Here is a 27,203-nt window from a genome sequence, read left to right as displayed (position 1 = left end):
GCCGTGAGACATACTGGTATGTGATAAAAAAAGATGAAGACATACGGAATCTATGTTAAAGTGATGGCAACTCTAAATAACATAATGAATGGTGCACATGGTCAAAGCCGTAGTGTTTCCATTAATGACGTATGGACAGCTGGACTATTAGTAAGGCTGAACACAAAAGTACAGGTGTATTCAAACTCTAGTGTTGGAGGAAACTGTTGAGAGTTCCGTGGGTAAAAAGAGCAAGCAAATTAGTAATTGATGTAATCCAGCTAGATTGCTCCTTGGAAGAATTGATGAGGTAGAAGCTTAAATATTTTGTACATATCTTGAGAAGGCATCAGTCGTCAGAGAGGGATCTCATGATGGGGAAGACTGAAGGCAGAAGGAGAAGATGAAGGCAGAGGCTGAGAAGAGGGAGGCAGAAGGAGAAGAGGGAGGCAGAGGCTGAGAAGAGGGAGGCAGAAGGAGAAGAGGAAGACAGAGGCTGAGAAGAGGGAGGCAGAAGGAGAAGAGGGAGGCAGAGGCTGAGAAGAGGAAGACAGAGGCTGAGAAGAGGGAGGCAGAGGCTGAGAAGAGGGAGGCAGAGGCTGAGAAGAGGGAGGCAGAAGGAGAAGAGGGAGGCAGAGGCTGAGAAGAGGGAGGCAGAAGGAGAAGAGGGAGGCAGAGGCTGAGAAGAGGGAGGCAGAAGGAGAAGAGGGAGGCAGAGGCTGAGAAGAGGAAGGCAGAGGCTGAGAAGAGGGAGGCAGAGGCTGAGAAGAGGGAGGCAGAGGCTGAGAATGATGGGCACCATAACTGGAGTGATGAAGGCGAGTCTGGAGGGGCTCAGAGAGAAGAAGCTCGACAGAAGCAACCGGTGTGCTGAAGCCCATGAGTCGAACTCGACTTGGCGACTAAACGATGATAAGACAATGCTAATGTATTGACCAGTTTTAAATACATTGAGTCACTCGTTTGCAGACTTCTCTGCCTCAGTTCCAGACCAGTGTAAATATATCATAGGCCCCTCTGTCAATCATGCCCCCCACGCTGAAATGTTGTTTCCTGTTCAGGAAAATTCATGCTTCTGCTATGACATCTGCAATGATATTAATGGGAAAATAGTGTGGAAGGGTGCTGGAAACAGGACCAGCAGGGCTAGCTTGAGCTGATTGAGGGCTTGCATGCCTCGCAGGGGTGGGCAGTCAGTCGGGCCACCATAGTTTTTTTCTTTGACTGGTTCAACCCAACTGGGCCGGCAAGGGTAAAAATCAACCGAAAGGGGAAAACTTCACTGAAGCAGAAAATGCGATATTCTCAGTGCAAAAGACATGAACACATTTTAAAAGTCATATATGATGACATGAATATGACTCCATCACAATATTTCAAAATTATGCCCTCAGTGGCAAAAATGCAATCATAGGCATTCATGCATTTTAGCCACTCCTTGCTGCTGCAATAGGCTAGGGGGTGGCGTGCAGCTCGGGAGTTTAGGGGTCTGTGTTCTCCAGAAGGTCATGGGTTCAAGCTCTATGATTGACAGATTAAGCATATTACAAACACTACTTTTTAGCAGGTGCACTATGTATGGATCATAATTCCTGAGCTCTGGGTTACGTTTCTACTTTGTCGTATAAGATTAATTGTCTGTCCAACGTGAGTCGTGCTGCTGAAAAGGCCAAAGATGACTTGGAAGGAGCTTTGCCGTGAATGCTGTAGATCACGTATGCCAGTGGGAGTTTTACATACGTGAAATATTCTGAGGGCAGAATGAAAAATGATTGGTTCAGAGAGATAACCAATCAGATTGTAGAGGTGGCGGGTCCAAGCAATTAGAGGAGGCGGGACCAAGGCATCTGATTGGTTGGTCCCACCTCCTCTATAATCTGATTGGTTATCTCTCCGAATCTCTTTTTCATTCTGCCCTCAGAACATTTTTGCGTAAGTAAAACTCGCATGAGCATCAAGTACATTCTTCAGCAGCATCACAAAGGCTTTCAAAACAAGTTTATATGTGGCGCTCTTAAGTGTAAATATGTAACAGTGAGGGGCAAAGAATGACTATTTATGGGATGCTGCAGGAATGATTTCTTATAGCACCACACCTCTTCCTATGATTCTGCCTCGCCGGCACTTTCTCCCCGTGTTTTGACCCTAGTCGAATGCTGAAAGTATCACTGTTATACCTCACGAGGTCGCTGCTGTCAAGGGGGGCACTTAGCTGAGCTTCTATACTAGTTATTTACACCCCCTCAGTCTCTGTCGAGAGGGAAACAGTTATTACAGGCGCGAGGACTGAACATTTCTGTTTCCATTGCTGAGCCATAGTAGAACATAAGACAAAGGGTCATTGTTCTGTTGTTATATTGTGTGTGACAAAATATAGCATGAAATGACAAAAACATGAAGTGTTTAGCTGTTCAGTGTAACGTACCTTCAGGACCTTAGACTGCACTTAGAAACTTATTATCGATCAATTAGCGTTTTATTTGACATTTTTCAAACTACACATTTTATATTTAACTATTGCAAAAGCAAAAAACTAGTGTCTTAAGTGTGCCAGCAAAATGTAAGGCAAGCTACTTTAATACTTGCTGGTACAGTATTCATGCATTTTCATGGATTAAGATTGTTTATTCCTGTTTTCATCTGTAAGCAAGTGGCAACTGCTTTATGAGATTAGTTAGTTCTACAGCAAGTAATCTTTTTAACTAGGGCTTCAGTTTTTATGAGGCAACCACCTTACAGGCAATACCTCGGTTCAGGGTCGTTTATAAAAAGAAAACAAATAAATTAATTCTGGTTTGTCCTGTTTGGATGTATTCTTGCTTAGCAGGATAGTAAAAAAAAACATCCAAAGTAGTTTTAGCACCGTTAGAGAATGTTTGCCTTTTAGCTAGGCTTTCTGCTAGGCTGCAGATGACTCACATTGTGCGCAAACACAGGATTCTTCGAGTACGTTTTCTCTGCACATTTCTCCTCCACACTCTCAGACACACATGCACATAATCATGTTTTTACCTGTCCGAGAACGTGATAAATTTTTGCCGTAGTCAACATCATCTCACTACTGCTTCAGTTATACCACAGAACTAAACAAAAGCTAAACTCTGTAACACCATAATTCATTTGCACACAACCACGTGTTTATTTAGAACTCAAATTTTATACGTGTGCTATTATAAATGTTGCTATTTAAAACTACACACGAACGCATCCACCCACTAGGCTGGTCTTAATTACTGCAACTTGTCTTGCAAACTCTGCACAGGTGCAAATTAAAGAATATGTCACCCGGCTGACTAAGACTAAAACTAAAACGAAATGAAAACTGCAGAGATCATTTTAATACAATTTCTCAGCTCCACTGGCCACACGCTACTAAAATATAGCGTTCATTGGCTAATTATAGGGACAGAGTTGATATCAGTGAGCCGAACTATATTTACACAGCTAGTAAGACTATTAATTTTCATTTTAAACCTTTACAGACCAATCATGCTGTCCACTGTAAAGAGTATTGTATGGTTTGTGGCTCTTTAAAAGACTAAATACCTACAGGCTTCCAACAGTGAACAATTGCTGACACATGCTGAAAGACTTTTCAGAAGATATTTTATGGGTTCCACTGAAATAAAGGTAGCTGATTATGAGAAAGACCTCGTGTGTATGTTGGTGCTTCCATGTCTCATTCTCGCCAGTGTGGGGAAGCAATTAAAAAGGCCAATAGGATGTTGGGTTACATCTCTAGTTGTGTGGAGTTTAAGTCAAGGGAGGTGATGCTACGATTATACAATTCCTTGGTAAGACCCCACCTAGAATATTGTGTGCAGGTTTGGTCACCATACCTTAAAAAGGACATTGCTGCCTTAGAAAAGGTTCAACATAGGGCTACAAGAATGATTCCTGGTCTTAGAGGAATGTCTTATGAGGAGAGGTTATTTGAGCTGAATCTGTTCAGCCTCGCGCAAAGGAGATTAAGGGGGGACATGATCCAGGTATATAAGATTCTAACAGGTCTGGATGCTGTTCAGACAAATGGCTACTTTAATATTAGTTTAAATACTAGAACTCATGGCCATAGGTGGAAATTAGCAGGAGAACATTTTAAACAGAATTTAAGAAAACACTTCTTTACACAGCGTGTAGTTAGGGTATGGAATAGTCTTCCTGCTAGTGTAGCGGAAGCTAAAATCCTGGGTTCCTTCAAATCAGAGCTAGATAAGATTTTAACAACTCTGAGCTATTAGTTAAGTTCTCCCCAAACGAGCTTGACGGGCCGAATGGCCTCCTCTCGTTTGTAATTTTTTTATGTTCTTATGTTCTTAAATTCGGTGCCTAGTGGAAGTAACTTAGTGTTCAATGTCAATTGATTACAGGAGCAAACAATAGGACTAATTTCTGTAGCACATCCCTGCGATTTGACATAGAGGAAAACTGAGCAGATCTGATGCGTTCCGCTCGGCCTCCCACACAGGAACATCTGCCATCCACACAGGAAATACCCCCCCCCCAACAACAAGGGGTCCCTGCATCCATTCGGCCTTCAGCGAGCATCGCCTCGCCTACGGCGTCCATCAACACTCCGCCCTGACGTTAATCACATGATGGTCCAACGTTTTATCCCACTCTGTTGCAGTGCGCCTCACCCTCTCAACCTGCGTTCCTCACATGGTGCTCGTCATATACTACTCCGACATCCGTCAGATACTCAAACACCGCCATCATACACTCCAATACAGGTTAATCTCTTACAACCATACATGTCTCCTGGTTTTTATCTGACTCAGTGGAATAAATCAGCTTCTCTAACTTAGCACGCTGCCCTTTGGTTCAGGGGGACATGCCAAATCCTGTCGGAGTCTGTCTGCAGTTCAGGGTGTCAGAGCAGACCAACTCCACATAAGCTGCGTCCTGTCTGGCTGATTGCGCAAGAGAGTTTTATAACCTTAACTGCCGGCCCCTGCTGTTTTTCTGCTCTCTTGAACTTCTGTTACATAAAGTTTTAATGGTTCTGTATTGTTTTTTAAAGGCGTCCAAACAAAAATTATGCATTTCCAAAGAAGAATATTGTTTTGTTCCAGTCATTGTGACACACTGGTATGAAGTTCACACAGAACATCATCTAAGTTTACGTGACATACGTAAATTAATAAAATTATTTTCACCACACAAAACTTTATAAGGTGCACCATAACTGATGTTCGCCAATGACAGGCTCCTGCGCCCCCAACCCCATCATAAGATGGACAGACGGAGAGATCGTTCAAGAATAATCACCAATGATACCCTGAACCCTGAAATGAAACACCGACAGAAGTAAAATATACGCGGCACATGCGAAGCCCACGTGTGATTCTCTGTGTGCTGTTCCGTGCTCACACACTTGCACCAGGTCATTTAGCTATACATCCTTACACCCTGGTTGGAAACACGCGTGAACATTGGGAGAAAGTTTAAAGTCCACACCTACTGAGCCGTGATTGGGAAGTGAACCCCAACAGCGGACGGCCTCACGGTGTGCCACCGAACAGATATCCATCCATCTTCTATACCTCCTTGTTCTTTGTAGAGTCACACAGCCTATCCCGGGAACTACGGGCGCAAGACAGTAAATAAACCAGGATGGAATGCCAAGCCATCACAGGGCAGACCTCACAGAGCAGACCTCCACCATAAACACCTATGGGCAATTTGGCAAATCCGGTTTACCTTATATTTTGGGGTTGTGGGGGAAAACCAGAATACCCAGAGGTAGCAGGGTAGACCAACAACACAGGGTGACCATGCAAACTCCACACACGTGGAGCCAGGGCAGAGACCTGAACCCCAGTCCCAGGTGTATGAGGTGATGGTGCTGACCATTGTCACACCATGTCCCCATTACAAAACAACGATTGCAATATAATTGCAAATTAAGAACCGTATCCTCGCAAAACCAGTGGTTCTATGTAATACTGTAACACTGTAATGAGTTGGTGCCCCATCCTGGGTTGTTCCCTGTCTTGTGCCGATAGCCACCATGATAGACTCCGGACCACTGTGACCCCGAACAGGACAAGCGGTTACAGAAAATGGATGAATGGGCGGACGGATGGATGGGTAGATGGATAATAATGTAACAGTGCAACATTTTTTTAACATTAGCTATGGGCTGTCTAACATAAACTAGTAAATCTTGTTTGTTTTCCGTGTTGGCATCATCTGACATTTATTTTTATCTCTAAAATCAAACAAATGGAAAGACAAATAAATGTGATGAAGCATTCACATTCATTCTTAACCTTGTGAGTAATGTGTACAGAATAGGAGCAGTCCACTCACTGAAAATGAATTAATGTTTTAATTGAATAAAGGAATACAACTATGATACAACAACCTTTTCACTAGGCTGAGATCTGGTAAGCTCTTCCACTATGTCAGTGTTTCCCAACCCAGTCCTCAGGGAACTCCGGCCAGTCCACGTTTTTGCTCCCTCCCAGGTCCCAGCCAATCAGGAACACCGAATACCTGGTACAGGTACCAGCATGGACTGTCTGGGGTTCCCCGAGGACTGGGCTGGGAAACTGCACTATGTCACAGAGAGAAGTGAGAGGCTCAGAAAGAGCTTCTACACTCAAGCCATCACACTACTTAAGTTCAGGTCTACAAAGTACAAATGCAGACCAAGGTTTTGTTTCAACCAACCAGCTGAATACTCTGTGACTGTGACTGTTTATACTCAACTGGTTGGTGAAAACAAAACCTTGGTCCGGATTTTTACTTTCTGGACCTGAACTTTCCACCTCTGTCTGTAATGTATTACTTTTCCGAGTAACTTCCCCAGCACAGTTCATATATCCTACATATCAATGCACCTCACACTTAATTAGAACCGTGTTGCACATCTCCTGCCTATTCATTTAGTGATTCTACAGTGCAACTTTTTCCATCCATCCATCCATTTTCTGTAACTGCTTGTCCAACATTTTTCCCCAGTATAAATATTTGTTGTTCAGCATATCTTTCACCATTTGTGTATATTTATTATCATATTGTTACTTTGAATGTGTTTTTGCTTTCACTATACTTATTATTATTATTATTATACTTATTAAGAGTCGACCACCTTACACTTCACCGCAGGTTATAGTCCGACTATATACTTTGCATGTGACAAAACCCTTGAATCTTCTTCACATCCAACACAATGTTTTACTCACCAAGTGCTGCCTGTATACCTTTCTATTCAAATTCAGTTTTTGACTGGTACATGCCATTTCCCATCTTATAGACAAAAATACTCAAATTAAACTGAAAAATGTTATTGGCTTCCCATCTGGGGTGTTGCCCTGTGTTGTCTGGGATAGGCTTAGACGGGTTTACACATGCCTGAGACCCACGTTAATGCAGTCTCATTCGGAGATGTTACACTTGGTCCTTAACAGACTATATTCAAACTGTACACTATGATGTCATTTGTGGGAAGTGTGGGTTTCGCCATAGAACAGCCTGTGATGACAGACGGCTATAACAATTCCTGCTGGTAGGTATAGTGATATATTATTATGTACTTCAATATCTGAAGGGAGTTTAATCATCTTTTTAACGGGTTAAGAGCTAAGCAGTGTATGCAAGGGCATAACTTGGGTTTTACTGAATTGTTTTGATTATTGGGGGGGGGATTAACCCCCCTCACCCCCCAATCCCGCCATAATTTACGACCATAAGTGTATGCGCCATACATTTGTTCATAAAACAATTAACATATGATTGGTATTAGTGCTAAAGGGTATTTCCAAGACTGATTTAAATGGTTTTCCTTTTTCTCAACTTGTCAGAGTGTATTTGATATAAGAAAGTAGGCTATTTAAAAGAGAATGTGACTTAATATAATCAGTAAAAATCCTCCAGAATTTAATAGCGATTAAACTTTCAAATGTGATCGGATCTGATAAAGACTGATCATTTACTCTTATTACTTATCCTTAAGTATACGGTAAAATAGTTGATGAGCCAACAAAACGCAATACAAACCGTCATGATTGCAACGTGCGCGCAGGACGTGTCTGAACTCCCATCTCGCATTATTATTTTTTTCCGTTTATACCGGATTCGGTAAATATCTCTCAGCATCCTCGGCCGGGGCGTATCCGACGTGAGTCACGCGCCCGAGGGAGCGCGTTTTTAGCGGCGGCCGGCGCGCGGAGGGCGGGGCGCGTGCACGGTGACGTGCGATTCCAACTGTAGGAGTGGGAGCGCTGCGGCTCACACCGGAGTGTCGGCGCTCGGGGACCGGAGTGCCTCCATTTACCCAGATTAAAGCGGGTCCCTGCGCTCGGGGGGGTGAGGACGGCGGCTCGCTCGCTCGGTGCCGTCGCTTCTGAGGCAAACGGAGAGGGCGGGATTTAATTTAATCTTTTTGGGGAAGGTTTTCTTATTCTCCCAAAGCCGCCCCTAAGAAGCACTGAGCACATGGCTGCCTTTTAATTACAAAAACACTTCCCGGGTAATTGATATTTATCAGGAAGACTCGTGTGGTGGCTGCTTATTTTGGACGGTTTTTCAGGGCTCGGCTGTTAATATGGATGAAGAAGACCAAGGTACGCTTGCTCTCTATCCATCTCACTACTAGCTGCTCTTCTGGGTCGTTATGTTGGAATAATCTGCGCGCGACACAGAGAAATATATTACCGGAATAAAAACACAATTTATTTTGAGAGAATTCTGAATCTGAATAGCCCTTTCATCAAATAAAACTGATAAAATGATATTTCTGTTTGACGTTTACTGTCAGTCACTGTGGCCGCGTTAGTGGTAGGGATAATTCCATGACAACTGGTATCATTATAGGGAATTAATATGTCTACAGTATGTACTTTACAGCGGTATTTGAAAATATGTACCGCAGTTCAAAGTAATATCATGATACTGAAATGTAATCCCCGGGGTCTGAGTATTTATGTTATTTAATGGGAGGAAAATATATGATTCTGTATTGAGCTATGTGGTTTAGTGGTTCTACCATCTTAAACAGTCGCATGCAGGATGATTTGTTAATATAAAATAAGTTTGGGAGATTTCGTTTTTTCGGGATTGTATACGCCCCCCAAAGATAATTCTGCGCAAAGAAAAGTTTTTTGAGGGTTTAGAGCTTATGATTCGGTGTGTATGTACTGTCGCTGGTCGATCGGCTGAACTCCAGGACTGAATGTATTGCAGATCTAGACAAATTTTTGCTTTGCTTGGCTGTAAAAGTGGATCGATCAGCTTTTGCATTTCTCTCTTGAGGGCAGAGAGCATACGAGTCACCGATAGTTTGAACTTGGGTTTGACGAAAAAATAGGTTTTTTGATAACACAATAAATTCTGCATGGATAATTCCACTTCATGTGGCGTCTACTCATTTTCACGGAGGCAAGCGATTCTTCGTAGAAATTAATTATCTTTACTGAAATGAAGTTGTGGCGTGTCGTGTGGAAGAAGGTCAGCTCGTTGGGGGATGTGTCCTGCCATGTAAACAACTCTTATCGATCCGTAGGTCAATAACACATTGGTACCAGACTGCCGTTTGTCGTGCTGTGAATTTAAGCACTTCCAGTGGTCCAGTTGTACGGTTCCGAATTTCTGAAACATGAGCAGATAAATATCCCGCTTAAGTATTACAAGGTGTTCTGTGAACTTAGTGACCTATATATGCACCAATTTAGTGGTTTTAAGACTATTGAACATGCATATAGACACGGGATCATAGGTGTTTATGTGTCGCGTATTAGAAAAACTATAGTTACTACTGAATTAATCATTCATAGTATAAAACAATTGGCAACTGAAATTTGAGGTTCTGCCGTGCAACGTAAAAATGATACAATTTTCTGCTAAGTTTTTTTATGTAGTCTCTTTATACTGTGCGGTGTACGTGGGGGTGGGGGGGGCGACTGTAAAAAGCAAAGGTCTAAATAGAGACATCTGTCATATTTAGACGGTATTACCGTGGTATGCGAGGCGAGTCCCGGCTCCATAGCAAGGACAGTCAGGGATCCCTGCTAACTAAAGCTTTCGGCCACTGTTAGGTTTTGACCAGCTAACCCAATACGGGCGGATGACTTTCATCTGCACATCGGGATGGTGGAGGTGTGTACTACTTCTCCCTGCGGCACAGAGTTGTCGCTAAGGGACTTCCAGTGACACACAGTCACACACTCCCACCCCAACTGATAGCCTTTCTTACATCCCCGCCCCACACACACACCTTACGGAAAGGGAGGAGCTTGGATGCATGGAGGGTCTGGGGTACATAAGAGGACACGGATCAAACTTTCTGGAAGGACAGGATTGTCCCAGGGAAAGTTTACTTCTGAGGCACCCAGTGCGTTGGCTGTACATTTGTTTGTTTGTTTAAATTTATTGAAAGACTAGATCTGGGGCTCCTTTCTGCTTTGTCATCCAACACAATGTTTTACTCACCAAGTGTTGCCTGTATACTTTTCTATTCAAATTCAGTTTTTGACTGGTACATGCCATGCATTCTGAGAATTTGACACTCTTCAACGGAATTCATGCTCTGGGTCCAGTTTTTTTGTTAGCAATGCCTAGGTTGACCAGATAATCTATGTCAGGGAGAACATTGGGAGCTAGGACAGGAATTGTAAATTACCATTTCAATTAAAAGGACCTGGATTTCACTTGAGCACTGAGTTCTTGCTGCGTGCTGATTGGTCAGCATCCTATAATCATGCATGTGTCACTAATGCTAATGTGAAGCAGCTGGATGAGTCTTTCAGTCAAGGAAACAAACCAGTCAAAGCAAAAGAAGAGCTGATCTATTTAGCCGAGCACAGGAGCCTTTCGGTTTGGAAGTAGTTTGTAAAACCCGAAGTAGCTCAAAGTGTCCTCCTTGACATGGATTATCTGGTCACCCTAGCAATGCCAGTACTTCAAGCCCGAACCCCTGTTTCTGAGCGGGGCTCAGTGAGTGATTCAGCCATAAGCCTTCATCCGTATGGAACCACACTGACAGTTGCCCTGTCCTCAAATTGTTTGATGAAGATCCTGTAATATTTTCATGTGTAAATACATTGTATATGAACCGCTCAAGCTGTCAAGTGTTTGACATTGTATTGAGTCATTATTTACTTTTGTAGTTCTTACATGGAAGGTGTTAGTGCAGTGTGGGATTTAAATTCCAGTTTATTGTGCAGTGTGCGTTACATTTTTACTTATTTTTCAGTAGTTAGGAATGTTACTGTCCCTTTAAAATTTAAACATAACCCAATTTGCCCTGGGGAGGGTTCAGTTTGAGCTGGAGTTCAACCATTATGACAAGGGCTGTCAGAGGTGACTTTGTTTATATATGAATGTCTGTTGACTGATGTGTGCTGCTAGAAATTATTCACCAAGCCTCGTTGGTATACATGTGTGTTCCATCTGTATCAGTAAGGTTACTTCAGATACCCCCACTCTGGGTCTACAGAACACCCTTATGTTTTTCCCAGAAGTGCTGCAGTTAAAACTCATGAACTGGCCTTAGGTAAAATTCTTGTTTTTAGTAATTTCCCCTTATCCGTTTTTGAATCTCGTAGGGCTGGTAGTTCTGCAGAATGTGAATAGGGGTCCCAACATTAGGAAAAAAAAAGGTTTCTCTGGCTTAAGTTTCTGGATATGTTATATTTGTGAAAAATTTGCAGCCTTGTGTTTTCTCATACTTTGTCTTGCATTGATGTTGTACCTGTGCCCTTTCATTGAGCATGTTTGTGACAGCAATTTCCCCTTCGGATCTATGGAGTATGGTTATCTATCCATCTCTGATTAATAGCTGTTGAATAGATTGTTCCACACCTAAAATCAAGACATGAATGTGTTGCAAAGAGCAGGAATTAATTGAAATTATTCAGGACATTTTTTTCCCCAATAACTGCGTCACAAGCTTCACTTGGGCAGATTGAAGAGGAGGAGGCAGCCACATTGAAATGAAAGTTTTATCGCTGCAGTGTTTGATGTTGCGTTCTGGGCTCAAATTAGAGATCCCAGCTGTATTGGTGTGGGGCAACATCATGTACCCCTGCCTGCTAATGAGTTTCAGCAGATCAGAGTTTGTGTCCCCTGATCAAGGTTGTCCCCCCACACCCAGGATACTCACAATTGTCCATAGACTCTGTTCAGCCAGTTTGGAGGATTTTCAGTTTTTCTCTGACACACTTATTCGTGCCATGAACTAGGCGCACATGGGTTCTCACTGATAAGTGAAATTGTGAACGCCATGTTGGTATACTAGCTAGCACTATATCAATTATGCGATTAATCTTTAAATCGCATTTCAGTTATTCACAATTTTCCATCAAATTGAATTGTTAGTTTACAGCAGTACTGTTTAACACCAGTAGTAGAGTCTAACGTTTTATTTTACCAACATTCTTTCAATATGCTGTTTATGTAGCCTATGCTACGTGCACTGCAGTGCAAAAAAGGTAGAAGTGTGGCCTTTATGTATGCATGAAGAAAGGCATAGTTTATGCATCTGGGAATTGAAGTATGCAATGACTTTATTCAAGATATTGACTTATCCTAGATAGTTTAAGGCCCTTAATGCCTGCTAATTAAATTTGACCTATTTTGAATTTAAGTAGTTCCATTATTTCAGTATTGGAGTGTCAAATGTCAGGATACTATGGTTATAACGTGATGCATAATACATTGAATTATGATGAGTATTGTATCGGGGCTAGTTAGCAATACCCAGCCTTAATACTAGCTAATTTAAAAAAAAAAAACAAAAAAAAACATTGTCTTATAAAACGGTGGCACTTATTGCGAGTACCCAGATATCAAACTGCAACGCACAGGAGACTTTATCTTGTTATACAAAATATGTTGGAAATAAATAAAGCAGTTGAGCTAATTAGATGGTTTTTCACAGACTGATGTCTGCCTTGAGGGGGTGAATGACAACTGTCAAACTGAAGGGCGAGGCACATGGCTGACTTTTGCACTATCCAGCCCATTCTTCTCCTTTACGCTCTGGTAGTATGGCTTTTGACAGAGGCGGTCACGCCTCAGTGTGAATAAATACATCTTTGTTTGGAGTTCACTGGGTGCAGGGAAAGCACTTCTCGTCATGTGTGTTATTGACAGAACATCTTGTGGCTGTTGGGGTGCAGGGAGAAACAATTAGCGTTCGTCAGGAAATGTGAGAAGAAATAGAATTTGTTAAAAAAACAAAAAGAAGAAAAAGAATTGGTCAGTGTAATGTAGGGTTATAAGGGGCTGTGCGGCAGTTCATTGTTCATGCTCGTGTGACACCGGGTCATGGCAGATTGTGAGACCACATGGGTCTTGGGCAAAACTTGTGCAGTACCAGATCAATCAGATGAACCTAGCTGGCCACCTATTAAAAATTCTTCATTAATATATTTGAATGCCATGTATTTATTATTTTTTATGTAAAAATGAACTGTGTTCTGTTTTAAATACAAGTGTCCAGTGAAATAAAGAATAAAATCCTATTTGTTTCACCACTGCTGTGTTATAATACGTGTACACTTGGGTATCTGTCAACCAAATTCAGTGTTATTTATAAATTTAAAAAAATTATGGCTCATAGCTCTTATCAATGTGTTCCGCACATTTAGATATGCATATGTATGCACTGTCTGTCTACGTGCAAGGGGTGTGCGATCAGCACCCAGCAGAGCACCCTGCCTGCACTCAGAGGATGAGAGCCAAGCGGCAGTCTGGCTCAGGAAACAGCAGCCGTCCCCATGCATCACAGCCCCGGGCAGACGGCCATGTGGGGAAGCCGTGGGAGGCACGCGGGTCTCCGGTGTTTCTCATTAAAGACTGAAGTTGAAGAGGACAGATGCTTCTATGCTTTTCAAGGCCATTGGGTAGCAGGACTCCACCGATTCCATAGGCTAAGCTGAAGATACACTTTGTGGACGGCAGCTGGTTTTCTGTGATAAGCGAACCAGCGGAGAGCAAAGTTCAGACCCTCTAAGGCACATTGGGTTGGTTATGTGGGGGAGGGGGGAGTCCTTTTCCAGACTTTCTTAGTTCAAATACACCTGAACCAAGAATACTGACAGAAAAGAATGCTGGGGAACTTGTTTAAAGATATTTAAGGTATGTTTGCTGAATGTAAATAGATGAGTCTTAATAGGCAGCTGGACCATTAACCGTGGATGGGTAGGCATATCAGTGTTGATAGGTGTGTTACTTGGAACAACCCTGCTTGCTATGTTTTGTGTTGTGAGTTTTGGAACTGGAGGTTGCAATGAAAAAAGTTTTTTTTTTTTTTTCAATTTGTGAAGTTTCCAAGTGTTAACAATGAACAGCTTACACAAACACTTCTGGGTTTGAAGGTAGACAGCTCCTTGGTTTCCGTCTTACCTTTTTTTATTAGGTTGTGGCCCGAAATGGCTTAACACACTCTGTCTACACAAGCTACAAAAGATGAATGTCAATGACATTTATCGCATTTGCAAGAAGACAAGCAAGACAGCATTCTGTCTACATTCTAATTGCTACATTCCACATATCACTTTACTACATCACGTTGAATGTTGTATTATATGTTGTTAGATATATATATGTTTTTATCTCATAGTTAGTATTTTGTACTTAGTATGTTTTTTTAGTATTGTAACGTCCTGTTAATTGTCTGTAGTATGTGTAGAGGGCATTCAAGTAAGAAATTCATTGTACTATGTACATATGACATAAAAAATTTGAATCTTGAAAACCATCCAGCAAGCTGGAAAAGTCTTCTAATTGTATGTATTATCATATATACACAGTTACGAAGATAAGAAAATGAAGCAAGCTAACTTAAATAAGGCTAACAACATTCTAGCTGCCCAACAGGAACCACAAGTCAATAATGTGTGAAATGAAAGCATTTCTTGTGGTTAGGATTTAGTGTCAAATAGAGACAGGCTGTCAAGGCAGGTCAGCATGCAAGCCTTGTGCTACAGATACGAGTCAACTGCCACCCACATTAATAAAAGGGAGGAAACCGTCTAACATTCACCTTGTTTAAGCTACAATTAAGCCTCAAGCCAGATGTCTAAATTTGATTTACTACTTCTAACAAAGTTAGCAAGTATAGTGGGCTTTGCTGGAAAACTTACATTCTGGACTGAAATTTAGTTAATCCTACAGAATTAGGAATAACTGCGGAAAACACAAATTTGTCCTTTTCTGAGGATAAGCGATTCATATGTTCCACCACAGAGACTAGAATTCACACATTCTATGTTTACAAACCACTGCTTTTTAAAACTGCCATTAAATTTTTATTGGCATAGTATTATGTGGACACCTGCACCAAAGGTAATTGCTTGTACACCTGGTACTTGTATTGGTAGATTCTGATTATGATTTTGAAGATGCTGTACACAGAGGAACACAACAGTTCTCGGAATAGTTTTTTTCTTGCCTATGAAAAATGTTCTGTTTTCAATATCTTCCAGTCAATTGTTTGGGGGAAAAAAATCTAATGGTACTTTACTACCAAATATAAACAGGTAGAAATGCTGCAGTAGCTGCATTTTTAAATGGAAATAAATCACAGCGCTAAGTGCAAGTAGGCCATTAAAGGCTAATTTTGCATTGTTTATTTTCACGAGGCGCACATTTGCTTGCTCACGCTGTAGCCTAATTGCTCTTCTCTATATGCAGCTCTAACGATGTACTTCACACTGTACGAAATGAGTTCATGTATGCGTGAAGTGTTTGTGGTGTGTTAATCTCTATCTGCATTGGGTGCTGTCACTTTACAGCCACAGGTCAGGCTCCACCCATTCTGTATTCCCTGTTATGTTTTCTCACCTGGTTTGTGTGCCCCATGTCTACAAATTAGGTGTAACCCCCCCCCCCCCCCCACCACCACCACCTATGTGCACTTGGTGTCAGTGCAGCTAGGAGAAAATTAGCAGCAGGGGCAGGAAACGCTAGGGAAAACTCTGGCAGCCTAAGCTACGCTGCTGCACGTGATCTACACCAGACATGGAGAGCAGATCAGTACTGCTGCTGGCAGGATCGCTGGGACGTCCTTTAGCAGCCGGGTCAGCAGCTGTGCGAGCTTGTAAACAAATGCATCGGAAATCCCCACCCCCAGTTCGTTTTGATGTGGATTGCTTGCTCTTGTGTGAGCAGATGTACACAGCCATAGAGAACATGTGTGGACCTTGAATGGTTTCGTTAGCGTTGGGACTTTATATCTTCATTTCCTGCCCGTTCTCAGGGTCAAAACTGAGGAGTGTAGATGATCACCAGACCACAATACAGCTGACCCTGAGTTATTGACGGCTATTTTCCATACACTCTTGTTTGTCCTGTCATTGTATCAGTTCGATTTGCACGTTTTGCAGGCTCTTTGTATCTGAATTTTTACTTGAATGCCGACTAATGACAGAGCCATGAAATATGTTACAGGGTCCTGAGGGAAAAGCTTTCAAGAAATATTTTAATACACATCCATCCATTCATCCATCCATCCATCATACCGCTTATTCTATGCAGGGTTGTGGGCAGCCATAGATATATATTTTTGGAAATAACTGAATGTGTTAATGCAGGCAGTGTGTTTGTGATAGTTGCCTGGACATTACCGGAGGAAGGTCCAGTTTAGTCCCAGTTACAGAGCACTGGAGTACCAGTGACCTTGCTTATGACTGATTAATTACCATCTCTCTTCCTTTCTCTGGCACGGTGGTTTTTGGGCCCGTGCTGTGCATTAGTACCCTGGCTTGAGATATGCCGTGAGATATGCTGTATTCATCAGTATAATTTAATCATATTGGATGGAGAAAGAGATTCAATTAAGATTTTCTTATTGTTGGTTTTGCAGGCCTGTTTACAGTTGTAGGATAGAACGCATAATTAAGCTGCACGAGCGCTAACTACCTGCCAGTGTGCCTACATATTTGTCCTTAGACTATTCCTCTTCCCAGAAAGCAATTACAGGCATAATGTGGGTGTTCCTGGTTTACTAATTTAATCTGCTCTTAACAATGCACTCAGGCATTGTGTTTGCACATTAGCAGCAAAATAGCCCGTCGTCCGTGCCAATATACAATTACTTAGCATGTTGCTTCCTTGTGTGCTTGCAAACACACAGTGGGTTTGTCACTGTGTTCACTGGAGACAGTTTCGATATTCTTTGAGAACTGTAGCAGGTCTGCACTGTGTATATTGACACTGGTTTCTGCTGGGGAGAAGCCAATTGGCCCTTTGAGTTGAGACCCTTGGGAGCTTCTTTTGACTAGAATATCCTTTCACCTGTGAGAACGCTGTTCACAGAAATGCTCTCAATGTCGCCTCAGGTTATCTAACGTTAATAGAATGCTTGAATCAGTACAGAAGATAATGATTAGATTACCTTAAAACTGACCAGTGAATACCCTTAGCGAAAGTAGTGCAAATCCCCTTGAGGTCAGCAAATCACTCATTTCTGCCAAAATGACTTGTTAGTGACCTACTGGTATTGTTTAGTTGCCGGAGGATTATTTTCTCATTTGTAATTCTGTGTTCACAGGAGCAGTTTTGACATACTTTTCCTAGACTGAGTGTACCTTTGGTGCCTTTTAGTTATTTCTGTTCTACATTAATAAGTGAATGATGAATCGCAAAGCAGGTTTTTGGAGCACAGTTTCTTTTATGGAAGAAATCCAGAGCAGAACGTTTTGTGATGGCACCATCCCTGGCATGATGCTGCGTCCTGTCGGCCGCCAGGGCTTCTGGAAGACCTTCCAGACTGTAGCATTGGTGTGTGTCCTAATAAAAACAATTACTTTGCGTTGAGGAGCTTTTGTAAAATATTTTTCCAATTCCTCTGTAAACCAGACCCCCACATCCCTACAGTACTGTCTACCACGCCTCTTTCAGCATAGATACTATTGTTGGCTCTTGAGTCAAAGGCAAGTTCTCGATTTTACAGATAGTACCAAATGCTTTTGTATGGCTTTTTTAAATATAATTTTTCCTTGTGGGGGAAGGAGCCTCATTCTCCATTGTTCCCATTAATGTAATGATAATGCTGATATGATTTGTTTATGCATTTTGGATGATTCTTATCAGACTGATGAAGAACGTGGTGGCACCTGGGCCATGCTTGATGATGGCTGTGCCCCTTTATGCAAACTCTGATACCTGATGCTCTTTGCAGTTCCTGCTGATTTGTCCATGGGAGAAAAAGACGAGCTGTTGAGCATCCGGCGTAGGAAAAAGGAACTGTTGGATGACATTGAGGTACTGTGCCTTTAAGTGACGCTCCTGTTTAAAACTGCCTGTCACCTACAGTAGGCATGATTGTGAACATCAGTACTTTCATTTCCCCTATAGAGGATTTTCATCTATACTTTAAACACATTGTTTTAATTGCCACAGGGGCAAATGCTGCCTTTGTATAGCTTGACACCTCCACAGTGCAAACTGTCCTTCTGAATCATCCTCTAATTGTAATTGATGTTATTTGTGATTAACTACAAAGACTTATCCCCCGCTTTGTTATTTTTACAGCGGCTGAAGTTTGAAATTGCTGAAGTTATGAGTGAAATCGAACAGCTAACAAATGTGGGTGAGAGGTGAGTGTAGAATACCCATAATCCCCGTCGTTAAACCCAGCTCGTGGAAGGGCCCCTAGGCTGTGTGAATGGCTGCTGAAAGACCAGCATAAAAACACTTACTGTGGCTGTGGAGCCCTTTGCTCATGCTGGTTTTCTTTAGCTGTGCACCTGCCTCAGGGAGCTAATGTGTGTCCCTGTGTCTCAGGCCAGCTGGCTGGGCTGCAGTGGCCAAACACACACACTTAACTATCACACCTAGATAATTGTTTCCCAGTCCGGTCCTCGGCGGCCCACAGCCAGTCCATGTTTTTGCTGCCTCTGAGCTCCCCGCCAAATAGGCCACGTTTTTGCGGCTCCATTTTTGCTGGGAGGGAGCAAAAACAAGGACCGTCTGCAGGGTCCCCATGGACTGGATTGGGAAACACTGACCTAGATGATCCGCAGAAAAAAGGGGAAAAACATGACTGTGAGACCGACATGTGCCCTCAGGTGGTGATTAAAACCAGCCTCTGCTCTCTGAAGTGAACCGTTTGTTTACCACACAACCTGCCCTGTGGTCGCGACATCATGTCTGCCACCTTAGCAGCCATGAAGAGGGACAAATCAAACCTGTTTAACCCAAACATTCCAGCTTGAAAGGTCATAAATCATGTGGTCTACTGTGTGCATCTAACACGGTAGCCCGGTTAAGCACTTATTGACACGTTGGATTCATGTAAATGATGTGACGTTGCAGCAAAACTTCGCAGAGAAACAAGCAAATTACCATGGGAAGGAAGAAGTTTAACATGGACCCTAAAAAGGTAAGTGTGCAGTATTTGAATGGAACGTGCATCTGCCCTAGACAACGTATTGCAGTATATTTCAGAGCCATGTAATGTTCATTTTCACGGCTCGTTTCGGATTCATGCCGCTCATCGAGTTCCCTCCTGTCGTAGGGAATCCAGTTCCTCCTGGAGAATGAGCTGCTACTCCACACACCAGAGAGCATCGCGCAGTTCCTCTATAAGGGGGAGGGCCTCAACAAGACTGTCATTGGCGAGTACCTGGGGGAGAGGTGAGCCCAGAATGCCCCTTCACATCTTTCTACATAGCAAACCCCCCCCCCCCCCAATCCTCCCCACCCCCCACGTGTGTTCTGAGGAAACAGCGACCGCTTTCCTTCTGCAGTGTGCCCACAATCCTCGGTGCTTTCCTCTCATCGACCTCCGGAGATGTGCACAAAGGAAAGCTTTGATCGTCTAAGCCTTATACCAGCACCCTGGGGGCTACTGTATTATACAGTCATGTGACTGTAGACCTCCTACTGGGGAGTGTGGTATCACTGTACTGTCACACTATGCATTCTCTTGGAAGGAGGAAGCATTTTTAAAGGAAAAGCATGAAAAAAAAAGTGAAAATATTAGAGTTGCAGCAGCGTGGATCAGTGACCTTTGCAAAGGGCTTGGAACGAATTACATGATAGGGAATTTCCCTATGAAGGGCTGTCTGTGTGGTGACTGTCGTGACCCGTGAATGCAAAATGTTTTCATTTCTCCTAAAGGGATGATTTTAACATCAAGGTGCTACAGGCGTTTGTGGAGCTTCATGAGTTTGCAGACCTGAACCTGGTGCAGGCTTTGAGGTGGGTTATACATGCACACACACAAACATACATATACACCCCTGGATAAAAAAAATGGGCCAAACACAAAATTGTAAAAATTAAGCTTTTACTGGCCTTATAACATATCATTGGTCAGTCAGAGATATTTACTTTCCTAGACTTCTTGTATGCAAAGAAGTTAAATGATATAAAATTCAAACTAACACATGTCTGGGTGTTCAACATATCTTCTGGCCCTTTGCTGTTGAGACCATTAAAATGTTATGTTTTGGGACACCTAGCTGTCAAGGCGTCCCGGGTGTTTACCTGTATTACTGCTGAATAACCGTAATGATCTATTTCAGCCATGATCCAAGGCTATAGCAGCACTGCATTGGTATTCAGTCATATGTTAAAGCAGAAGAGTGAAATTATTCACGATTCATTTCAAGGACCCAAATCAACCTACAGTTTCACATGAAATAAACCTTGATTAAAGCTTTACTTGGACATGTGTTACTTAATGATGGGGACAGAGTCTGAGAATTTTGTCATTTTGTGAAAATTGTAGAGTGTACTTGCGGACACCTAGTTAGTATATCCTATACTACAGATCTAGGCTATATGGCGTAGCCTAAAAATGATAACAATAAAGTGCAGTGAAGGCATAAACCAGTGACATTACTATGATTCCCAAGTCTTATGTACTGTAGATAATTGTATGTGCAGTGCAGCGGGTTTGTTTACAAAAGCATCCCCCCAAACAAGTGAGTAATGCCTTACGTTATGATGTTATGACTACTACAACATCACTAGATGATAGAAGGTTTTCAGCTCCATTATAATCTTATGGGACCACAGTCGTAGGTGGGGATCGTCGTTGACCGAAACGTCGTTATGTGGCTCGTGACTTTATTTAATAAATATCCACATAACTGAGGGGTCATGGGTCATAATACTTTCTTCAGGCAGTTCCTGTGGAGCTTCCGACTGCCTGGAGAGGCACAGAAGATCGACCGCATGATGGAGGCCTTTGCATCACGTTACTGCCAGTGCAACCTGGGGGTCTTCCAGTCCACAGGTCAGAGTTCAAAGGTCGATAGGTCAGACTAAATGCTGTCGCAGGGCTGCCTTTGCTGCAGCTTAAATCTTAGCGAAGGGTAGGTTACCGTGTACAACAGCCACACAGGATCATAAAAAGTTGTGTAACTTCCTCTGTCTCTGGTTACGTGGTCACAGCCTTGTGTATCTCATCCCTGTAGTGGGACATTAGTAGTCTGACTTTCAGCTCGGAAGCCCACTCCATATACCTGTAATACAACTGACTTTAAATGTAAGTAGTTTGAATGAGAATGAGCAGCATGATGCAGGAGAACAGAAACATCCCTGTTGATTTCACTCTTGCCAGAAGCTTTAGCGTTAGCGCTGATTAGGTCCGCTGTCGGCTGCGGCAGTGCCAAGCTTAGCGTGCTGCTAACGGTGCCGGCTCTCTCCGCAGACACCTGCTACGTGCTCTCCTTTGCCATCATCATGCTGAACACCAGCCTCCACAACCCCAATGTGCGTGACAAGCCGCCGCTGGAGAGGTTCATCTCCATGAACAGGGGCATCAACGATGGTGGGGACCTCCCCGAGGAGCTGCTCAGGGTAAGACGTCTGAGGATGCGTGTTAGGGCCCCGTCAAGGAGGCTCATACAGGAAACCCAACGTTTCTCAATCCGGTCCTCGAGGACCCACAAACAGTCCATATTTTTGCTCCCTCTGAGGGAGCAAAAACACGGGCAAGCACCGCTGTAAAGGGTCCTTCCATTATAGAACCCTAAAGTGGTCAGTATAGATTCCCGTATTGACATCAACTGGGGGGTTCTTTACAACAGGGGGTCTTTGCAGTTCCTGTTTTTCTAGTTGAGAATTGAGATAACTGGTCTTGGTTGCTGTTGGCTTGTTGAATGGATAGTGTTTCTCAAATGAAGAACTAACACGTTGTTTTAACTTATTATTTGTCATGCTTGTTATTATGTAAAACCAGCTTCTGTAATTGTACTATAGAAAAGCTGAAATTCCCCAATTCATGGTCCTTACTCTCTTGAAGGAGCAGCCTTCAACGATGCAGAATTTTGTCCTCGTCTGCGAGTAGTGGAACCAGAGACACAGACCAGGCTGTAATATTTCCTCTTGGCATGAAGTAATAAAGTGGAATAGCACTCATATTTCCTGCAGTGCAAGCCAGAGAGCCGTTATGAATATCTGAGGATGCACGGTTGTGAGATCTATCTGCAAGTATAATGAACGCCAGTGCTGCATTGACATCCATTGCTCTGACTTCTGCTTTTCTACAGAATTTGTACGAAAGCATTAAAAATGAGCCCTTTAAAATCCCAGAGGATGATGGGAACGATCTGACGCACACCTTCTTCAACCCGGACCGAGAAGGCTGGCTGCTGAAGCTGGGTGAGCAGAGCGTCCTCGGAGGAGGCAGCCCCCTAGCTGCCTTTTCTTAACAACCCCCCTCCCATACCCCCACTCCCCCTGCGTTCTTTGTGTCTGTCATTTCACGCCATGTCTTTCTCAAACCAGTGAGATGATCAGTGATGCATGCTAACTCCCCAGCCCTGCTGCTAGCTTGGGCCACGAGTAGCCTGCCGCTGGTCATGTGACCTGACTGGGCATGTTGACCTAGGCATGGTCCTGAACCCATTACCTGCTGCTGCGGTGTCTCTTTCTGTATCATCCAGGGGGGTCTTCTTTTTGGTTTCCTTGGTAACCTCCGGTCGGATGCAAAGATTCATCTGAACCCTGACCTACTGGAAACCTTGGGGAGGTTTGAGGAGAGGATGTCAGCTGATGTTAATTCCTGCTTTTTATGGCATATAGGGGAGTCCTGCTGAGACACTGCTGATGACTCTTTGTAAACGTTAGTAGTGATCTGGGATTTTCACTTCCGTCCACCCCACTGTGCCTGTAACACAGATACAGGAAGAGGGTCGGTCTCCACACCCACCTTGGCAGCCTCGATGTTGCTGTGCGACTTTGCCAGATTTCGCTTGATCCTCAGCGACCTCGTGAGCGATGCGTCAATGCTTTGGACTCGTATTTAAAGGCGGCATTTGTAGTTGATGGGTTCAGCAGATCGCCTTTTGAAACAAAGCACATAGTGTTTATGTGGATCTTGTCTGGGTCGTGCATGTTCATTTCTCTGCTGTTTCCTTCCTGGCTTCTGCTTTTCCTGTGTGCGTTTGGTTTCTGCTTGTGTCGTTGTAATAGGTTTGTCGTTAAATGTTCCTTCTTATTTTCCTTGTACCTTTCTGTTCTCTGACTCCTGGCTGTATCTGCTTTCTCCTCACCAGGAGGTAGGTAACCTAGGGAGCACCTTCCCCATCTCCTCTATCTGCTCTCTTTTCATTCCTCCTTAGATGTTTGGTGTTATGTGCGTGCGTGTGTGTGTGTGAGATTTTTTATTTTTTTTCTATCTCTCCCCTTCCTGTAGAGGTGACATCAGCGCAGTGGTGCCCACTGATTGGCCAGGTTACTGCTGTAGGGGTCAACACATTTCTTAGGTTCTCATTACTCTTGGCAGGCAAACACATTCCTGTAACTGTGTGTGCTGCAAGCGGTGATCTTGTACAGTTAGTCGCATGATTTATGACCCGAGAATCTTCTCATGATTTTACAGCTATCATCTAGCTGATGAATGAACAAGCTGTTCCTTCAAGTACTGTTTTCATCTGAAGCAAAACCTGCTTGTGTATCCATGTTCGTTTAAGGAACGTTTGAGAAATTTATAAAGTGTAAGAGAGCGGTTCCACGTAGAGATCTAGGAATTCTGTGTTGTAGCACAGAGAGACCAACGAAGACCTGAAAACTTCACTCAATTCTGGAGTCATTCCAGAAGACCCTACGACGTCCACTCCTTGCTAATTATAGATGGAGGTGTTTTGATGAATCAGAAGGTAAAATTAGCTGATGCAGATATAGGTCACAGTGGCTGGCGGAGGTGAGAACGTGTGGGCTTGATTAGTTTCGTTATGATGTCGCTGTGATATTTCAATGCTGTATAATTGCCGCACACTGACCTGCGCACTAATACCAGGCTGCTTCGTTGTCAGGTGGCCGTGTGAAAACCTGGAAGCGGAGATGGTTCATTTTGACTGACAGCTGCTTGTATTACTTTGAATACACAACAGTAAGTTATTTTTTTTTTATAAATTGCACTCACACCAAACATGGATCTTGAACTAAGCATTGCTGCTATGCAATGAGCCTTTTCATCATAAAGAAGCAACTGAATGAACGCACCTATTCAGCTCACCATCTGTGCAGCCTTTAATGAGATGTAGAAATGGTCCTTATTAGTGCTGTATGAAGCACTAAAAACATGCGGCACTGACTGTGTCTGTGTGTGTCTCTTCCGCTTCCATCTCACCTGCATCTCGCTCCTCGCTTCCTTTCAGGATAAGGAACCACGTGGCATCATTCCGCTGGAGAATCTCAGCATCAGGGAAGTGGAGGAGCCCAGGAAGCCTGTACGTACTGGGAACCCTCTCCCTCCCAGTGTGGTGGACATATGGTCCACACACACACACACCCTAAACATGCGTCTGTGGACCGTAGATCTTAGACTGTATATGTCTGCCTTACAGAACTGCTTTGAGCTGTACAATCCCAATCACAAGGGCCAAGTGATCAAGGCCTGTAAGACTGAGGCGGACGGCCGTGTCGTGGAGGGTAACCATGTGGTCTACAGGATCTCCGCCCCTACGCTGGAAGAGAAGGAAGAGTGGATCAAGTCTATCAAGTGAGAACATCGCTTATCCCATGTTGGCATAGGATCTGGGGTCGCCAGTCGGGAAGACAGCAGAACATCTTGGGGAGAAAGATGCACTACATGGCCTTTAGCGCCCCCCAGTGTTATGAGTGTGTATGTGCAGGGAGAGCTTTGGCACACTGCAGTCTGTGCATGCTTGGGAACAGAATCAGCCTGCAGACAGCACCACTAGGTGGCCCTCTCTCCCACGAGGAGGTCTAGGGAAAGAATGTGTTCATAATCCCAAAGCTGCCCCATTGGGTGGATAAAGCTGATTCCATACCTGTCAGCTGTGTCGGTGGCTGTATAGATATTGCTTCTGCGCGGCACCTGTCAACAAAGCAATGTTTTCTTTCTAGATATGTGTAGGAACTGGGTGGGGGCTCCGAAACCATGGAAACCAAACTGGGTCACTGGATGTTTTTCCTCTGATCCTGTCGATCCATTAGCATGCCAGTGAATCAAGCTCTGTGGCAGGTTGCTGAGCTGCTTGTGCTCCTCTGCAGGGCCAGTGTCAGTAGGGATCCCTTCTATGACATGCTGGCGGCCCGGAAGCGACGCATAGCCAGTAAGAAGTGAGCCAGCACTCTGCGCAGCGCGCTGGCCGTAGCTGGGCCACCAGGGGGCACTGTGGGACCAGCCTTGTGGACTCAGCAGAAGACCTGCAGGGATGGTGGGGTACCCCCATGCGGATCGTAAGGAGCCCCACCCACACAGTATTCCTCATCGTTTCGGTAGCCGGTTTCTCTGTGTTTGTTCGTCTGCTGATCCAATCACCTGAGTGGAACGGCCGTGCTGACTGAGATGCACTCGGCATGGGAGCCGTCCTCCACTAAACGCACAAGCGCATACGGGAAATCATGGACGGATGTTTAATGTTTCCACGAAAATGTTCTTGACGGAAGCATCAGCATGTAGCACTGAGTGTTGAATGAAGAATGAAGAGACATTAAAACCCATGGTTTGGCAGAGTGCACTTCTGTTCTCGTTGTCTGGTACCTTTACAATCCATCACCATCGGCAGTCTTATGAATAGTAGATTCGAGACGCACATCGATAATCAGTCACAGCGATTGACTTCAGATTTTAGCTTTAATGCCAACAAGCAGCTTACAGTCGACCAGACTGATGCCAGGTCACATTTTCTGAGGTCGAGAATCACATAATAAGCAGTGGTGGGAGACCTGTGACCCCTCGTGCTTTTCCAGTGTACAGAGGGTGTGTTTGTGTGGCCCCCTCCAGGGTCTGTCTCCATGCACGCTTTCATTCCTTTCTTCGGCGGCCGTCCACTTGAGTTCCTAGAACCCATCGCGGTCCAAACCGTCGAATACTTGATATTTATTTTGTGCAGTTGCTAAATTCTATTGTGAACTGTTTCATTTTCTTAAGTTATGTGTAAATGATGTATAGGTATTTTTGGTGTGTAAGTTAAAGGTAATGCCCATATTTATAGGAATTGCTTGGTATGGGATTCTAAAGATCATGATGGTGGTGAGAAACCAAACAATGTATACATGGCTGCAGCATGTGCCTTCTGGGGGGTGACCTGGGTGCAGCTATGTATATATACACAAAGAATATCCAGACCATCCTATGTGATTGTTAAATATTACATGGACCTCATTAAAATGCACTTATTTGTTGACTGGGCATTGGAGCGTTTTTCCTGAGTACTTCTGCTATGTTATCGTTTCTCACATTCCAGGGAACAGCAGCATGGATTACACTGAAGTAAACACTAATTTGCTCCACAGCAGCTTGCTGGATTAGATGACTGCCTGAAGATGAGGATAAAATCAGGAAGTGGTGTCCTACGTAGAGTCGATAGCTGTGTGAGTGCTGACTTTAAGCTGGGAAAAAGCCAAAGACCCAGAAGAGCCCGTAAACAGCTTTGTGAGGCATGAATTTGGTCATGTGACCCAAGCTTGTGTGTGCAGAGGATAACGGAATCTTCCATAGCAAGTAATATAGGATGTAATAATGGTTTGTCAAAACTTCAGGCTTGTATGAATTGTAGCTGGCAATTTATATCAAATGGACAAGATAAAATAAACCTGGAACCTTATACTCAAAATCAGATAGTCTCCAGGCTCCATTTGGAAGGAGGTCTGACACTTCGCTTGCATTAGGGATGGGGGGACCTGAACAGGGGGCACACGGCTGGAGTAAACCCTGGATGGCATGCAGGTCCATTTGCACATGGACACAATCATACACTATAGGCAACTTAGGGACACTGATTACCATAACTGCATGTCTTGGGACTGTAGGAGAAAATCCGAATGACATACAGAGAACATGC

The 27,203-nt window shown here is 43.6% G+C and overlaps 1 protein-coding gene across 5 annotated transcripts; it reads left to right on the top strand.

Moving 5' to 3' along the window:
• The first annotated feature begins 8,189 nt into the window (after positions 1 to 8,189).
• LOC111856028 (cytohesin-3-like) lies at positions 8,190 to 26,953 on the top strand. 5 transcript variants are annotated; one of them, XR_011984696.1, is made up of 14 exons: positions 8,190 to 8,552; positions 18,113 to 18,195; positions 18,466 to 18,530; positions 19,249 to 19,315; positions 19,451 to 19,569; positions 20,056 to 20,136; positions 21,066 to 21,178; positions 21,596 to 21,744; positions 22,437 to 22,548; positions 24,204 to 24,280; positions 24,549 to 24,620; positions 24,738 to 24,892; positions 25,408 to 25,596; positions 26,607 to 26,953. XR_011984696.1 is itself a non-coding variant. In XM_023835630.2 (14 exons), exons 2-14 carry the CDS (start codon positions 8,534 to 8,536, stop codon positions 25,478 to 25,480), a joined length of 1,185 nt encoding a protein of 394 aa, XP_023691398.1. In that variant the 5' UTR covers positions 8,202 to 8,295; positions 8,519 to 8,533; the 3' UTR covers positions 25,481 to 26,546. The 5 variants fall into 5 exon arrangements, 3 of the variants coding, with proteins under 3 accessions (XP_023691398.1, XP_023691399.1, XP_072560880.1); XM_023835630.2 differs by lacking the exon at positions 26,607 to 26,953 and having other exon boundaries at positions 8,202 to 8,295; positions 8,519 to 8,552; positions 25,408 to 26,546; XR_011984697.1 differs by lacking the exons at positions 25,408 to 25,596; positions 26,607 to 26,953 and adding an exon at positions 23,932 to 24,091 and having other exon boundaries at positions 24,738 to 24,804.
• Positions 26,954 to 27,203: the final 250 nt, after the last annotated feature.

Source organism: Paramormyrops kingsleyae, chromosome 22 (assembly GCF_048594095.1).
Source record: "Paramormyrops kingsleyae isolate MSU_618 chromosome 22, PKINGS_0.4, whole genome shotgun sequence".
Lineage (NCBI taxonomy): Eukaryota > Metazoa > Chordata > Actinopteri > Osteoglossiformes > Mormyridae > Paramormyrops > Paramormyrops kingsleyae.
Note: the sequence above shows the minus strand (reverse complement) of the source record. Positions and strands in the feature narration are given on the sequence as shown.

Coding starts and splice junctions, on each gene's coding strand:
- LOC111856028 (XM_023835630.2), top strand. Junction 19,316..19,450: donor TTAACATGGACCCTAAAAAG/GTAAGTGTGCAG, acceptor CTCCTGTCGTAG/GGAATCCAGTTCCTCCTGGA. Junction 21,745..22,436: donor TCCCCGAGGAGCTGCTCAGG/GTAAGACGTCTG, acceptor GCTTTTCTACAG/AATTTGTACGAAAGCATTAA.